The 18,319-nt window shown below is 39.7% G+C and overlaps 1 protein-coding gene across 1 annotated transcript in view; it reads left to right on the top strand.

Moving 5' to 3' along the window:
* The first annotated feature begins 488 nt into the window (after positions 1-488).
* Positions 489-18,319, top strand: part of LOC140231878 (synaptogyrin-3-like) — a 33,075-nt gene continuing 15,244 nt past the window's right edge. The window contains exon 1 of the mRNA XM_072312029.1: positions 489-675. Within this exon, the coding sequence (XP_072168130.1) occupies positions 577-675 (99 nt within the window). The 5' untranslated portion in view covers positions 489-576. The remainder of the gene's footprint in view (positions 676-18,319) is intronic.

The following is an 18,319-nucleotide window of genomic DNA, read 5'->3' as shown; positions in this document are numbered from 1 at the left end:
AAAGACATTATTGACATATGATTTCGTATTGCAACATAAAATGACACAACTTTGGGGAATGAATTATTAGACCATCTAGATAAAAGCATCAACAACATTATCTACAAACTGATATGTCCCTTGCGCAGCTCAGATGCTGTAACAGTCACATGTTTTGATCGGTTGGAGTCGTGAATTTGGCTTATGGGGAAATTCCCTTGGTGGACAGTTTTGCAAATGACATAAATTCGCCGAGGGCTCACAGCAGGGTCATCTCGCGCAGATTACGACTGCCAAAACTGCCGTCTGAAGCAGTGCTAACACGCTTGAATGAGAGATAGTATAGCATGCTGAGCGCTACGCTGCCTACACCACGCGTGTAGCTTCTCTACTGTGTATTTGACTACGTACGTCACGTGCGAATGTCCGAGAGCGCGCGTCATCGCAATCATGTACCAAAGTTTCGTGCATTAGGAAATGCACTGGATGCAAGCGCCATCATCAAATCTGTCTCTGCAAGGAACGTGTCGTAGGTGGAAAATCTTGTGATTTAAAATTTACTGTTTACCCAGGAATTTCTAGGAAACAACAGTCAATATGCAAGGAGGAGCATATGGAGCTGGTATGGCTGGAAAGCCATTTGATTTCATGGAATACATCAAGAAACCGTCGGTTATACTTCGAGTCATCAGCTGGGTACGTAAAAAGTGACACAGAATAAAGACGGTGCCCAGTGACAGGCAGCCGAACACGGCTCCCTTCTACAGCCGCAGCAAACGTAGTAGGCAGGCACAGGCATTTTGTAGGCGTGTACGTTATCTGGCAGGTACCGGTGCGGTGCCTAACTGGTGCTAAAAAAAGGAAGAAGAAAAAAAAAAGTGGGGATAGGGAGCAGCTTCCAAATTCTTACGTCGACCACCAACTGTAATTCATATCTTGATGGCATGTGAGATGATGAGAGTTGATAATTGATCCCGGTGCTGCTGCATGCTGTGCTATGCTAGTGGGTAGTGTGGTAATGCCTACTAATGGTTAGTGCTACTGCGGTACTGGTAGACGGATACTCGTCATTCGTCTACTGGCTGTCTGGCGGCCACTGGCTGCAGTGCTATTCGTTATGTGCACTTTACGGCCCTATATTATCGGTACCTCATTCGCCGTGTGCTAAGGTGATATCCCACAAACCATTCCTCACTGAGCTGCTCAGTTCGGGAAACCCACTCACAAGGGGGGCCCCTCCTTATAAGTAACCCATCCCCCTTATAAGTAACCCCGTCCCCCTTATAAGTAACCCCCGGGGCACCCCTTATAAGGAGTCTCCACGCTTTTTTGCAATGCAACGCGAAAATGAAAGGACTGCAGCAATTCGCTTGATTATGTCCATAAAGCTTCACAAGTTTCCTAGTTACGAAATTTGAGCAAAATCGGTTCGAGGCATCACATCTAAAATCATGGATTTAAATGCGATGTCAAACGACCCATGCGAATGCTGAAATGCGAGCGATTACTGGCGTGAGTGTCGCCAGGCGCAGCGGCGCAGCAATGCTTGAGTGCAGACGTGGCGACTGAGTACGGAGACTTTCGTTCATTCAGGTGGCTTTAAATGAAGGAAAAATAAAAGTAACGAAATAGTCAACCACCTACCTTTGCTATTGGTATGCATATATACAAAAGGATACGTTCCCATAGGGTTGTCCAGTTGAAGTCGTCCCTAAACAAAAATTTTAAGTTGAAACTTGCAAGTTTCGCCGATGAAGCTTGAAATTTCCAACAGCTCCCGCATTCAGCAAGTTGTTCAGCGCGAGAGCGAGAGCGCGCGCGTTATTTGCACCAGTTTGTCAAACAAATGGTCTTCAAACATGCACGAACTCACTCTAAATACCCAACAGCCTCAAATATTTGCATCAGAGTGAGATTTAAGTCCAGTAGAAATGGAATTTTCACTGTTTTGACACTTTTATTACACTTGTCGGAATATGTCGATCGCAGCTAGAAAACTCTAGCATGATCTAGTTCGCTCTGTGATCCCTGTGTTGCACAGGAGCAGCCAGCATGCGCGCAGCACGGTGTACACTACAAAACACGTTCAATGCAATACAGCGAGCGCCGCAACTGATCTCTAAGTAGAAATCTCACAGCGATCAGATCAAGTTCTTCTATGGTATCTTTAAAAAGATAATACTTTTTCTGCCTTTATCTCAGCTTGTACTAAAGTGGCAGTAGCGATTGATTGAGGATTGGGGCTATGGGGTTGTTCGTGTTGTGTGTGTGTGTGTGCGCGCGCGTATGTGTGATTTAAAGGTGTATGCTCTGTGTGTGTGTGTGTGTGTGTGTGTGTGTGAATGAAAGAAGATTGTGAAAAATCTGGTTGTAAGACAAGGATGAAAGAATATAAAGCCTTGAAAAGCTAGGAATAGGGGAGATGGATATGTTTGAAAAGAAAAGAGGAAAGCAAAGAAAGAAAAATACAGATTGAACACAGAAAAGCACTAGGTAGAAAAAATAGTAATATAGTGATAATGATAATGATAATGGCACGTGGCGACTTGTATAGCGCACAGTTTCGGTTCTCATGAGAATGGAGATGAATCAAAACTGGATGAAAGCAAAGACGATTAGGAAGGAAAGAAAGAATCATACAAGTTGTAAAGGAAATGAAGAAACAGATTTATTAGAACGACATCCTGTATAAGAAAAAGGTAATATGTATTGGAGAGGATAGAAAGGAAAGACCCTTGTAGTTGGAAGAAAAAAACAACCCATGAAGTCCACACGAACTGAAATTAGGCAGAAAGAACAGTTAAATAGGAAATTAAGAAAGTTAGACAAGAAGAAAACCACAAAGAAATGATTGATGGGAAGGAAAGGGAAATTTCAGTATAGATTCTACCTGAAAATGAAAGAAGAAAAGATTAAAAAGAAAGAGGAAGATACATGTATACTGTAAAATGAATGTTCGCATGCATTTTGATTTCGCGAATTTCGCGAGAGCCAAGATTCGCAAAATTAAAATGCATGTGAAAGTTCTTGTCTACACTATATGCATTGAATGTTAAGGCAACTTTTACGAAAATATGCCGCGAAAAAGGCCATCAGCTCCAATTTGCGAAAATTTTCATGGTGTGAAAATATTGTGTTTCACAGTAAGTTACAGCACACACTCACGTACGCGCTCAATTGCTTTGAAGCTACAACCATGTTGACGCAAGACTTGGATGAGGAAAAGAGAAAAACAAAGTTTACATTGTAGCTTTTCAATGACGCCATAAAAAAGTCGCAGTGTCACTACATTCAGACCATACAATCGGCCCTTAGCATGCGCTGAACATATTCATACAGTACTGTGCTTTTGTACAGAGCAGTATTTCAAGTGATCAAGAAATTTCCAATGATTTTCTGACACTTGTTAATACTAAAAAGTGTTAAACTTAACATCTATTCGACTTTGGAGACTCAGATGCAAGTATTTTAGGTTACTGAATAACAAGGGTGAGTTGTCCGTATTTGGAAATCATTTGACAAACAGGTACGAAAGTACACTAGCGCCTTTGATCCCTCAATGTTTTTATTTTGGGCACTGGTGTACTCTTGTACCCAGCTTGTACCTCTTCATCAAAATGATATCAAAACATGCACACCAAACTCACCCCATTGGTCTGACCTGAAATATTTGCATCTGTTGAGTCTCAAAAAATCGAATTGAAGTAAAATGTGTAAACACTTTTTACAAGTGTTAGATAATTTCGATCAATTGAAATGCTGCTCTGTACACAAGCAATTGGCACAGTATTGACTACTGTATACGCCATATATTTCGCGAGTCTAAATTTTTGCGAATCAGGAATTCACAACGATTTCCCAAGTGGTTAAATTCGCGATCGTGGAGTCCTGTACTGAATGGAGAAATGTACACACATACGTAACATTCACATCGGGGATCAGAGTCAATATTTTCGTGTGTCTTTAATTTCGCGAATAGCACCCGACTTGCGAAATTCGCAAAAATAAAAACCTTGCGAAATGTTCGGCGTATACAGTATGTTCAAGTACATGCAGCTGCAAGGGTCGATCGTTTGATCTGAATGTAGTGACCACAGTATCTTTTTTTATGGCGTCTTTGAAAAGCTAAAATTTGTTTTTCCCTTCTTCTTCTTCTTCTTTTTCTTCTTCCTGTTCATTACAGTCCACCTTTGGTGTATTGTCATACTGTTGGCAGGCATGGTGTTGTGTGGACGTGTTTATGTACAGTGCAGATTTACTGTTGAACTGCATTTTCTACAGTACAGCTACACTCTAGCAGAGTTGAATATCCTACTAAAGTGGTGCAGTTGAAGGTATCCTGGGGCAGAGCATTCCATAGTCTGATTGTGTCTGGGAAGAATGTCCTTTAGGCTTTGGAAGCCAACAGTTTGTGCATATGGAATATAAAGGAGCTTGTGAGAATGTTCACAGATTGATGTTGATGAAGAAGGGCATATGATATCCGGGGGTACATTATGTAAGCATGTCAATGAGTGAGTAGATGATGCGGTACAGCATTACAAGTTCTTTGAATTGAGCCCCTGCGCTCTTGAAGTGTGGGCCTCGGCCAAGTCTTACAGTAGTGGTTGTAGCTTGTATACAAAGCAGTCGAGGCATGTATGTGCAGCCCCTTATAAATATCTTTCTCTTTCTTTTTATATTTTTTTCTTTCATTTTCAGGTATTCCTATTTTCCCTAATTTCCTTCCCATTCTTCATGGGTTTCCACTTTTCTGAATTTCTAAATTTCCTGTTCAGATATACTTTTTGCCTAATTCTGTGTTTCCTTCATGAGCTATCGCCATCTCTTCCTTGCTTTCCTTTATGCAAATTTCTCTTCTGTCATTCCTTCCACTATTTTTGTTGTAAGTGTACAAACCTTTTGTTTTGCAAACCTTTTGTTTCATTTTTCCAGGGTTGCCTTTTTTACTATTTTAGTGTCTTTGCATTCATTTCCTAGTTCCCCCCTTTTCCACCCTTTCTCTTTTATGCTTTCACCCTCTATGAACAACTTAAAATGTAACTTGTGGCATTCTTATGATCATCTTAAGAATTTGAGGCTCCTACAGAATTATCTTGTGACCCTACAAAATCTGAAAAAATCTTGGATGTTAACTTTGAATGTTGTTCTTACGATGTTACCATGGTCGCCTTACAAAGATGAAATTTTGTACGATGTGGAAAAAAATCTTAGACAAGACCATCGACCAGGCTGCAAACTTACGAACATTTAAAAAATGGCCTGTGAATGCTGGTTTCGTACTGTCTTCTTTAGATTACAAAATGGTCGTTCGTAAATAGCAGTTCGTAAAAGCATTTGTGACTGAACCTTTATATAAAATTTCCATACAGTATCCTATGGGCCCTTATGCAAGGATGTCATCAAGGACCCTTGCATAGGAAGCAATGCCTAAAACATTTGTTGTGCTCATCAAAAGAATGATTATAATGGGTGTTTTCAAGACATTATCCGCACCCAAAGACATGGAGCTGGCAAAAAAACTAAACACACCATCGGATTCAGCTACCTGTATCCAAAACTGCTTGCATGCCACACACAGATTGATGTACGGAAGCAGCCATTAACGAGTAACTGATCAGTGGGAATCAGTGGGAATTCTGAAGGATGATCGTTCCAATCCTTGTGGGATTCGTTTAAGAGTACAGTATGTATCTATTGTTGTGTGAAAATTATTTGCTTCAGAATGGTCTCATATTCAAGTAATGTGCAGTTTAATGTTTCCAGGTTAGCATGCCTGTACAGTGACAGGGCCTTAAAGGGGGAATCCAGTCCAAAAATAAGTTAGCCTGATAAAAAAGAATAAAATCTTACAAATTCAGTGGTAAAAATTTGACTGAAATTGGATGAAAAATAAGGAAGTTATGAAATTTGGAGTTTTGCTCATTGCTGCATAACAGTTCTTGTACAGTGGATAGGATATGCAAATGAGTGAGCTGACCATGTCATAACCTCACAATTTTCCATTCATCGTGTACAAAAAATGATGAAAATTCAATGTTTCTCTCATTGAAGTCTAAAATATGATGTTTTTAGATATACCAGGATTTGAGCCTGGGACGTAATTTGCGTTTGAATGAAAAACTGAAAATTCCAAAATTTTGTGTACAAACTATATGGCAAGTTGTGAGGTATGACATGCTCGCTTTACCATTTGCATGGATTCATATTGACCATTCAAGAATTGTTTCCTGAAAAATTAGCGAAACTTCAAAATGTCGTAACTTCCTTATTTTTCACCCGATTTCGATCAAAATTTTACCGTTTAACTCGTAATATTTTACTTTTTCTTATCAGACTAACTTATATTTGGACTGGATATCCCCTTTAAAGTGCACATTACTTGAATATGAGACCATTCTGAAGCAAATAATTTTCACACAACAATAGATATAATGTACTCTTAAATGAATCCCACAAGGATTGGAACAATCACCCCCCAGCATTCCCACTGATTCCCACTGATCAGTTACTAGCCATCCCCTTTAATATACAAAATGGGGCTACTGTATGTGTGATTCTAATGTTTATATTTATTGTTGGAGTCTTGTACAAATGCAATAAATTGTGATATTCTGCACAAAATGCAGGGTCACCACAGTGTACAATTGTAATTGTAATCGTCCCAGTTGTGTCCTAAATGTTTAATAGGTGATTGTAAAAACACATGGCATAATACAGTTGGCTTGTGAAAATTGAATATCTAAGTATTGTGGACTTATTGTGGACTTTTTCCTGGAAGTAAGAACCTCAAGCAGGGTGCTTCAATCCCACTGCCCTCCCATCCAGGGCAGCTGAAAGTCAAATTAGGGCAAGTAAAATGTGTACAGTGTGTAGGCACAGGTCTGGCGGAAACTTCTATGGGGCCCACGATTAGATTTCCATTCAGGAGGAAAATTGGAGAAATATATCTTCTTCTTTTTTTGTGCCATATTATAGTGGTCAGGTTTTTTACACTAGTTTAATAGAATTAAGGAAACTTAAAAAAAGGAAATAGTTGCTCCTTGCATTAGAAATCAAATTGATCAAAGAAGAAACAAGGATGACTTATGGGCCTAGCATTTCTCCTGTATGTGTAAATAATGTAAGGATTAAAAAAAAAATGTTGCTATTGATGAATGTTTCAACATCAGCATTAGAAAGTACATTGTACTGGAGAGCATACAAGCCTACCAGCTGTAATGAACCAGTGACACATATACAGTTATTGTAGTGGCATGTGAAGTTCTGGCACTTGAAAATCACTGGACTTTAAAATCAGTAGACTTTGTAGTATGTACAATTTGTAAGTTTGAGACTGACTGTCTGGCCAGTACTCCCTACTCCTTCGTTATTGTACCATTCCACACTAGCCAAATGTGAGCTTTTATCTACATGTATAGCCACAAGTAATAACTGCCATGCCCAATCATTTGCTTGGGAATGCAGTGTGCAGAAGATCAGTCTTCTGTGCTTGAGTTGTAAATGTAAATGTCTTGATGTGTCCATAGAATTCAAAATGGGAAATTGTCCTGTGGGAGTACACTAGAACGATCAGTGTGCAATGCAGTTGCTCACTTTAGCAGTGGCAAGAGGCATTTGAGACAAAATTGAGCAGGAAATGTAGTTTAGCGATAATGTAAGGGTATTGATCACTTCCAATCTGTCAGGATTGCCAGCAAAACAAACTGAGTGATTGACAAGCATGATTGATTGTTAAGTATTATTCAGTTTGTTCAAAGTGTATATTTACAGTGTACACGTGTAGGTACAGTTGCATACACCGTACATGTACATGTACCTTTACATTGTAGCATACAATACAATACAATACAATCAGATCATTTATATAGTGCCCTTACACAGTCAGTGACTGGTTTCACAGCACTTCCACAACAAAATTCAGTCACAGATTAGCATTAAGAAAGAAAGTCTTAAGATTCTCCTTGAAGACATTAAGGGATGGGGAAATGTGGACGAACCGAGGTAGATCGTTCCACAATCGTGTTGCAGCCATCACAAAAGCATTGTCCCCCACTTTACTGTTGGTTTTGGGTACATGGAGTAAGGTGTTATCTGCTCTTGAACGTACATATGTACATGTTGTACACCATATGAATCTTCCAACTCTCTGAGTGTTAGTGTCTTTTATGCTGTGTTGTTTTATATTCAATGCAAGAAGTGCAGGTATTGAATTTGATTCACTCATTAAATTTTTTTTTTCTCTCTGTTACCCAGTGCACACATCTAAAAAGGATTCTGTCCATTGAAATGAGCAAATCAGAATTTTGGAAGGTTTTAATGACAAGCAAAAGTTTAGATCAAAAGGGGAGGCATGCATTGCGTTTGTTTAACAATATCTTGAGCAATTCCTTAACCCGTTGAGGACGGTTTCATTTTGCTACAACACGCATTTCCCATAGACACCTGCCCGAGTATACTCGGGACTCGTCCTCAACGGGCTAATGGGTAGACAGTCTAGCTTAATTAAACCGGTATCCACACAAAAATAATCTACAGAAATCCATCACTTTCATTTGCAATTACGCTGTAGTTCAACTGTTCTATATCCCATTGTCCCGTTGATCCTGTCAAAATGGCTATTAACATTTAAAAGAGTTCACTAACCGTCCCAATGACGTCTTATCACACAAAAGAGAGGCACGAGGGAGGTGGCCAGTGGAATTTCAGAGTGTAGCAGACAAATTTATATCTCTAGATTCACAGCCATGCATAATGCATTGCTGGCCATAATGGAATCGGCGGCTGCTGAGTAAGCGTGCGATCAACCACAGATACGCAGTGCACTATGACAACAGAGGTGCCCAGGGTTTCATGGTGCCCTCCATTCGAGGCAGAATTTCAGATGCCGTGTATATCCCTATACCTGTCTTTGCATTGCATAAGGCTGCAACGTGAGATTTGCTGTTCTCCTCGGAAAACCTCCCCGCAGTTTGACGAGCAATATGATAAGCTAGCGAGGGTGTTTACGAATGTATGTATGTACATTGTATGCATTTGATCGCCTGATTCAGTCTGCTGCAATACACAAGGCTGGACACTATCACTTGTATTTCATGAGGATGTTTACTTGCTGGGAACACTGTATAATGCAGTCGATAATATGCAGTCACCTGTCCAACGTATACAAATCAAGAACACCAGGGGAATGTATTTTTAGCCACATATAAATGCAAATGTACAACGTACATTTAGATACGTACATGTGTATGGTGATTCTGCCAAATGATGTTCATGGATTTCTTTGCGGAAAGAGTAAAGAAGCTTTTAATACTAAAATTTCCATGAAAGAGTGGAGAAGCTTTGGTGAGTACACATGTACTCATTAAGTATGTGCGTAATGCATGTACAGCGTAGGAATATTGCATAGTGTCAATCTGAATATTACATTAATCATTAACAGTAGAGTAATGCTATCCTCTATGAACTCTGACTTGTCTGCATGTACATGTACAATATACAATGTACATAAAATACATGCTGTGCGACTCTCAGTTTCTGTTTGACAAACTCACACTTGAGCTCAGTTTCATTCTCACGCTGTGCAGTGAGCAGGCAGTTGTGATCTTCCCTTCTATCAGTTGTACATATTTAAAGGACAAGTTCACCTTCATTAACATAAGGATTGAGAGAATGTAGTAATATTAGTAGAACACATCAGTGAAAGTTTGAGGAAAATCGGACAATCCGTTCAAAAGTTATGAATTTTTAAAGTTTTTGTGCAGTCACCGCTGGATGAGAAGACTACTGCAGTGTATGATGTCACATGCGTACAACAATATAAGGAAAATATAAAGAGAATTTCACAAAATTTCATCTTTTGAAAAAAAGTACACATTCCCTTGACTCGTTAATACTGACATATGTTATGGGTAATATTATTCCCATTGCCTTTAGAAAGAGGCAAGTCAAATGCTCTTTTATTATGCGAAAAAAAGTGAAAATATCTTGAATTTTCTTTATATTTTCTTTTTTCTGTTGTACTCATATGACATCACAAGCCTTAGTAGACCCCGTTTACAGTGCGAGGCTCGGCCGCGGCCGAGCCGCGGCCGAGCCCAGCCCCGCTTCAGTGTAAACGCGCAAAAGGCCAAATGCGAGGCCAAAATTGGCCTCGCATTTGGCCTCGCTCTGGAGGTGGTCTCGGCCGCGGCCGAGCCGCGGCCGAGCCCGGCCTCTTCTTGGTGTAAACGCAAACTGGGCCAAATGCGCGGCCAATTTTAGTCTGGCTTCCAGACCCTCTGCCCGCACTATTTCGCTATTCACGATATTAACCCCCTGATCGTGGAAAACTAGTATAGTTTAAGGTGGTTTTGTCCTGCAAAGGATTTTTACTTCGGCAAAGGCCTTTGCCCGAACAGCGACTTCGTCGCAACGTAATCCAGTTGGCAAAGGGTCTGAAAACCAGACTATATGAAATTGCGTTTGTTTACAAGCAGAGCGCCACTACGACAAAATATTGAAAGGTTTGAATTAAAAGCGCGTCCGAGCCCAGCAGTGTAAACGGACAAAATTGCGAGGCTCGGCCGCGCAATTGAGGCCGGGCTCGGCCGCGGCCGAGCCGCGGCCCAGCCCGGCCCCGCACTGTAAACGGGGTCCAAGTCTCCTCATTCAGCGGTTCCAACACAAAAGTTTTAAAAATTCATAACTTTTGCATCGATTGTCCAATTTTCCTCAAACTTTCACTGATGTGTTCTACTAATATTGCTGCATTCTCTCAATCCTAATGTTAATGAAGGTGAACTTGTCCTTTAAAATAAAATGTACAAAGTGTACATACTGTAATGTACACGTACGTGTACAGTGTATGGGGTCGGAGAGAGTGTAATTTGATATGCAGTCATGAACAGGGTCTGAAGGTGGTTTAATATTCGGCCATCACTTTCCCAGAAACTGTAAAAGTGGATATTTTCGTGCGACTAATTTTTCGCGCTTGGTCGGGTAAGAACAGTTTCCTGTGTAATCAAGACATAATGCACAGGATCATATGGCCAGCAAAAATATTTGTGTGCTTTTATTTTCGCGCTACATCTGTAGTTTCTTCTTGTGCAAAATGCGCGAAAATTTCAACACCGTGAAAATTTCCACTTTTGCAGTACACGTCAGTGTGTTTCTCTGTTGTGTAGGGTTCCATGACATTTGCTCACTGCAACAATTGCTCCCATGAAATATCTTCATGCTATGCCAATCATAAATTCTACCCACAAACATAATATCCCAAACCCTAATCCTACAGTGTACATTGTACATGTGTAATCCTCACATCAAACCAAACCTAAAACCCTATCTCAACCCTGACTCTAACTGTATAAAAGTCCTTAGAGAAAGAGGGTAAGACCAGAGCAATTGTCGCAGGAGCAAATAGTGACATGGTGTGTGGTACATGGATGGCATTGTGTTGGCAGAGGGAAACTTTACTATACATTACATGTATGTACAATTGTATGAAGGAACAATTCTCTTGCAAATATGGGGAAATTAGAAAATTGGGATGTAAATGTCTACCGGTGTGATATGATGCACAGTGTACAGTATGTTTCATATAAAATACCAAGCAATTATTGCTGCTGCTGGAATGAACAGAGACATGTACATACATTGTACCTGCACACATGTATGTACTGTACATATCAAAGGAAGGAGTATTTCCAGTACTGAATAGTATATAGAATGCATACCTGATTGGCCATTTTCAGAAATACTCCTCACACAGTATGTACATGTACAATGTAGTAATTTAAAATCACTACATCTGTACAATATTTGTACAGCTGTACATTATAGTCGCAGCAGACGACTATAATTAACTGCCCCGAAACCCATGAAACATTTGAATTTTCAGCCGTCATTGAGGCAGTCGGAATCAGGTGTTCTCATTTTCACCAAAATTTCACCTCATATCTCCACTATTCACTGACCACATACTAAAAATCACGAGAAACGATTACAATGTAAGTATTTTGTAAATTATTTAACATTTCATGTTTCGCTGTCTCGGAAAACTACCCTCCGATTATTTCCAAACACATCTGGTCACACCACTAAATATTGATGAAACTTAACATTTTATATTCTTAAGACATGTGCGGACGTTAGCAGAGTGCTGTTCACTTTGCCGAAGACCTATAATTTTTTGAAGTTACAAGTGAAAATAAATGAGGTGTTTTGTCAGAAATCTCAAATTGTGCGGAAGCAGCAAATGAGAATGATGATGTCATATTCTAATAAAAACTGATTTGCCCTTGCGCAATGAATGGACTTTCCCACGCTGCACCGATCCAGCAAGCTGACTGGTAGATGCGTACTGTTACTGTGCAATGCGAGTGGCTGCTGGTGCTGCGGATGTCTATTGTAGTACACTGTACATGAGAGTGGGCCGCGGGGTGTCGATAAGTACAGTTGTAGCAGAGTAGGCCTACTGCTGAGGACTTCGCCACCTCATTAACAAGCACTTACTTATCAGAACTGGCGTAAAGAAAGAAGCAAAAATGTGACATACAAATGTATCTACCAGCTATGATACCACTTGTAAATTCATGACATTGGATCATTCAGACTTTACGCAGATTTTACTGCACTAACAATACGACTATGAGTTCCTGGTACGAGTTACGATCAGAGTACAGGTGATGTGAGCGGTAGAAAGTGCACCTCTTTCGATTATTTCCAGACATATGCGGATGCATGACTTCTTGAATGTGATATATTAGAGTTCAGTGAAGAAATACATTCATTGTACTTAATAGTAACATACTGGTACTTGTAAGTTTTTTGTTGTTCACAAAGTTAAAATGTGAAATTTTAGCAACGATTTCTGACAATTATATCCCGTTTTGAAAGTGAAGTTCTGCTCCATTTTGGAATATTTTATTGTTGTTATTTAAACAAGGTAACATAATAGCAGGTTGAAAGGAGGTTTTTACTTTTCATAACCGTTTGGATTATCAAAAAATATGAATTAGTAGTAAAATTACAACACTTTCCCAGCGGTTTTCATGCGAAATGTGTTCAAGAGGAAAGCGAGGTCACGTCAAAATGAAAACAGTGAGTTCATTGCGACTGTTTAGATGTGTTATAACTTTCTGATTTAACCATTTTTAATCAAACATAAAAGATCTGCAAAGTAAACTCTGTATGAAATAACATTTGACTTCCATGGCCAGCTAGAGATGGTACTGTACATGTGCAACAATTTCAAATTGCATTTGGTTCATGATCATCTAGATACTGTAGATAATTTTTTTTTTCCTTGGGTACGGAGACATGGACACTGTGCACTGTTGATATCAACTGCAGTATATTGGGCATCAGGCCTTGCCCTGTGCCGTGGAGATGATGGGTCCAGCAGAGCAGTGGGTCATTTGGTATGCGTGCAAGAGTTGCGCAGGCTGCAATATTGATTTGGGATATCTACGGGCATGGTAGGGCCGCGGTATCACTCCCGCATCAAGTATTGATCCCCCTTTCGCCGGTGCCTGCTTTCGGCTGTCCAGTGGACTCTGCCATTGGCCTATCTCAACAGTGACCGCGTGCAAAAACAAAGCAAAACAGCACAAACCGTTAGAATAAAAAGTGAGATCTACATGTGGATGTGTAGATGAATATTTGACCCCATGAATGATATCTTGTTATTATTCATGTGGAGAAATATCATTCACAATCTAAATACAGTTTATAAGAAAGAAAAAGCTGACAAGATAGCAGGGAAATTAATGCAGTTAACTTCAATAAAAAGATTGTATTGGAGCAGACAAATAACGAAAATATACTAGTACCAGTACTTATCATTTCAATATCATTAACTCATCTGTCATGATGTTTTATTGGCATTTTAATATTCAGCCATTATAATCATGTGATCACAAACTTTCGAGCAGCATATTTCTCATTGGTTAAGCTGTGCTCACACAGAACATGTACATTGTATACAATTGTACAACAGATGTATAATGGTACATAGTATGTGCCTTTTTTACTGTATGGAATCATTGTTCTCCATGTTTTGCTGGTAATTGCAATATGGTGTTATGTGTAGATTTGCACAGGCTGTGTTACAAAATACTGAATTCTATTTAGAGTGTCCACTGAAAAGATACTCCGCTTAAATTACAAAATGAGCTATACAGTACATTGTATATCACCTGGGGCTTTTGAGAAATCAAATTTCAATTTAATGTCTGCCACCACTTGTGGATTTGCATGTAATGACACATTTCAAACTGGAGGCAATGTGGGTGGTACATATACTGTGGAGTCGGTATTACAAGACATAATCTTCCATCACTCTGCTGGCGAGTTATTATCATGCCTTCAGGGGGTATGCACATAATATGTAGGCCTAGATACATGTACACTGTATGCACTGTGCTCTGTGTTCCCATGTGATGGAGCGAGTGTAAAACGTTACTGAACATCATCAGGCTGCCGAACGCAAGGCTTGTCAATTCGTCAATATGATTGATGAGTCATGTGATGTCATTAGTCAGCGCGGGTTCACTCGACTCCCCGACTGCCATCACAGGACTCGGCTGACATGCACTGACACCTGCACTCTCCATCCCGGCAAAGTCACGACGCAAGTAAATACGTCGGGGAGTGAGGGAGTTCCAGATGAATGGTGCAAATCATGTTTGTGCAGGCTTGTGAATGAGATTTGGGAGTGGATATTTGCCAGAAATTGTGCAGGAAATGAGATTCTGCAGTTCTTGCCAGATTTGCTTATTATAGCATACACATGTATGTTTGACTGATTTGCCAGGGTAAGACATTAGCTTCAGCTGAGGGGATCTTTTTAAACTTGCATGTGCAGGAATCTGCTAAAAGGGGTGGGGAAAGAATGGGGGATTTTCTTGAGCATAATGAAATAAGGAGTCTCAAAAGATTTAAGCTGGGCTTTATAAAAGGGTGCTTTATTTCTGACTTTCAGTGCGTCCTGGGCTCACATGGAGTTTGGGTCATAATCGGCTTACATACCACTGGCTGCAAACATGTCTTTAACATAACAGCTCATCTTTGATAAAAAGTGGTGAATAGAGGGTTTCATAGAATATATGGGGGGGGGGGTGGGGGAGGGGAGATAGGGAAGGGGAGGGAAGAGGCATGAACTGTCATTTCCCTTGATTCCGTCTCTTTGGCAGGTTGCCACACAGATCATTATTTGGGTGAGGGAGTTGAATCTAATTGCTGCAGGTCAATGCTCCATTCTTTAACACAGGTTGTGTCCTGACCTCTTCCTTTAAAGAACTTAACTATAAAGTACTGCATACGCCAAATGTTTCGCGAGGGTTTTATTTTTCGCGAGTCAGTTGCTATTCGCGAAATTAAAGACACGCGAAAATAACGACTCAAGATTCCAATCAATGTGATGCACACGTATGCATTTCTCTGTGCAGTGCTGTACTCCATGATCGCGAATTTAACCACTCGCAAAATCGTCGGGAATTTGTGATTCATGAAAATTTAGACTCACTAAATATATGGCTTTTTTGGTGCTGTTATTTATGTATCACTCAAAGTACTGTAGTTGGATATGGACGAATGTAAACATTCTCGTTAAAAAAAAAAAAAAAAAAAAATCTGCTGAGACTTGTGTAATTCTTGCATAATATGGACTCCATTATTTATTTTGATCATTTGATGTATTTTAGGGAACTAACTGCTTTTGTCATGTTGCAGTATCAACCAGGCATTAATGTAACACTGAGAGAAAAAGAAGCATTTTGAGAAGCCTCTGTAAGGTACATGGTAGTGTGAAATCATATCCACAAAACAATGATTGTATTACGGTTGGACTTGCAGCCTTGGTATTAAGAAATACAAGTGTACTCTGTACATTTCCACGTGCTTAGGTACATACACATTCTTGTCTGGCATTTTTACCAATGGCAGTTTCCAAGTTCTGTCAATTTTGTGCTTTTGATATATTGATTTTTTTTTTTTTTTTTTATATTGACTTGACATTCTGTGCTTTTGATAATCAGGATGGCATTATAGTGAAAATGAATTGAGTTTCATTGGATTTACAATGTATGTGTATACCTACTCCTGTTCTCTCAATTCTTCTTTTGTCACATACAATTGTACATATTAAAAACTGGTACACTATAGTGTAAACAGAACAAATGTGACTTGCATGTAAAGGAAATATAGACTACAAAATATTTACAGTTTTTATAATTGTAGCATCACAAAATTATACTCTTTGAAAATAAATTATCAAAGTTATGTTTGTACAACATTGCCACTCTGGGCAAGTTTTTGCCAGTAAAAGTAATGGAAGATTCTGTAGAGAGACTACGGAAGGACAAGTTGCCCAATATCTATGGCTGGGTAGTCCAAGATGCCATTATCTGTTATATCCCTCAGTCCGTCAGACCAAGTTTAATGGTTGGCTGCTGGGAATACTTGTCCCTCAATCAGCCAGACCAGGTTCGTTAGTCAGCTAATATTAGGAATACTAGTCCCTCAGTCAGCCAGACCGAGTTTGATAGTTTATCAAGCGAATGGAAAAACTGGTTTGACGTTTGTGGCTATTTGACCGCGTCTTGAACAGCACTTTCTTTTATTTATCCGTTTAAGCAAATGTATTGTGAGCTTTCAGATGCAAGCATCCCGTTTCACATTGGTTGAGGCATCATTATTGCAAATTAGTAGAAGTGTTTATTTGCGGACAGAAAGATAACGTAAATCTATTTGTGTGTGTGTGTGTGGGGGGGGGGGGGTTACACAAGAGTACGGTATGTAATGTTTCATCAAACCTGTTCTGTGCATGATTTAATTACAGTGATCTGAGGGTATTCCGCAGAGCAGTATATAGAAATTCCACCAAATTAATAATATTCGCAGTTTGTGTATCTTATGTGTGACCATCAGGTGCGGATGATGCCGAAAATTTGCCCACGTTATGTGAACACACGCTTAGCATATTGACTCTGCACAATCAATTTAGAAGAAGCTTATCAGCCATACGCATTTTGCTGCTGCATGGCATTTAAGAACAGCGCAAGTGTGAGCTCTAACAGCCCTACACGCAATGCGGATATACATGTACACAGTGCATTATCGCTGCCACCTAGTGCTAGCTACTTCATTGTAGGGATTATCAGTTGATATGATTGATTGTTAATATTTAATGAGTCACATGGTAATCAGTCAGCGTTAATTTCTGGCAGGATGGGGGGGGGGGGGGGCTTGCGATGGAGATTGAGCAAATACATGAATGGAAAACCAGGCTCCATTGATGATCAGAAAATCAATGTACAAGAGAGCATGGTACAAATGTAGTTCATAATACACTTTGTAACACATACACATGTACAAGTTACGTACATATTGGATGAGGATATTGCAATGTGTGTGAGTTTGTGTGTGATAAACTGGGAGAGAGAGTGCGACTGTGTTCTTGTAAACTGTAGTGTGCCTTCCAGCTGAATGTTTTACGAGTGGGTATGAAGGCAAAGCTGTCATATGATGGGGGGGGGGGCAGAGGTGAGATATAGGTAGTGAGTGTAATATCAAACGAGCCGTTTCATATTTGCTCAAATACAGCTTGAGACGTGTATGCATAATAAGGTCAAACTTCTTGTGTAGGGACGATGAGATTCATTGCTCAAAAACACACACAGAACAAGGCAGAGATGGTATCATGCTAAACTTCCATTCTCCCCACCCCCTTTACTACCTACATGTTTGTACAGTACATGTATTGCTTCATAGCAAACAACAAGAGAAACACTATAAAGATGATTCTCTTGTGATGCACAGAATTGCATTCCTTTAATATTACAGACATGGATTGTGCACAGGATGTGATATTGAAACCATGGTTTAAACCATGGACAATTCGTATGGAGCGCCAAGTGACGCATACACATGGCCAATTTCGTTATGAAATCAGTCATTTCGTTGACGAAATGATCATTGCGTAATGAAATGTGAAATGACAACATTTTGTCGATGAAATGAACATATTTCCATGGTTTCAGTTGTACCACCTTCATGAATTTGGGCCAATGTGAACAGATCTGACACTGAAGTTGAACATAAAGTCAACGGTGTTCTAAATAGCATCATGCTTTCAGCTTCAGTGACCAGTGCTGCACCCATTTAGCAGGGCACCATGCTCATTTAAGCTATTCAGTCCAAATTTGAGAGAAACGGGAAGATGATGAACATTCTTCTTTAGAAACATGCTGCCAATTCAACAATTCATTATACAACTGTATGTAGGAACTCAGAGCCCAGGATTTAGAAAATTCTAGAACTGAAAATCTAGTGAAATCAACAACAAAGAAGTCAAATA

Source organism: Diadema setosum, chromosome 8 (genome assembly GCF_964275005.1).
Source record: "Diadema setosum chromosome 8, eeDiaSeto1, whole genome shotgun sequence".
Lineage (NCBI taxonomy): Eukaryota > Metazoa > Echinodermata > Echinoidea > Diadematoida > Diadematidae > Diadema > Diadema setosum.
The sequence above is the reverse complement of the archived record's forward strand: the minus strand, read 5'-3'. Positions and strand labels throughout refer to the sequence as shown.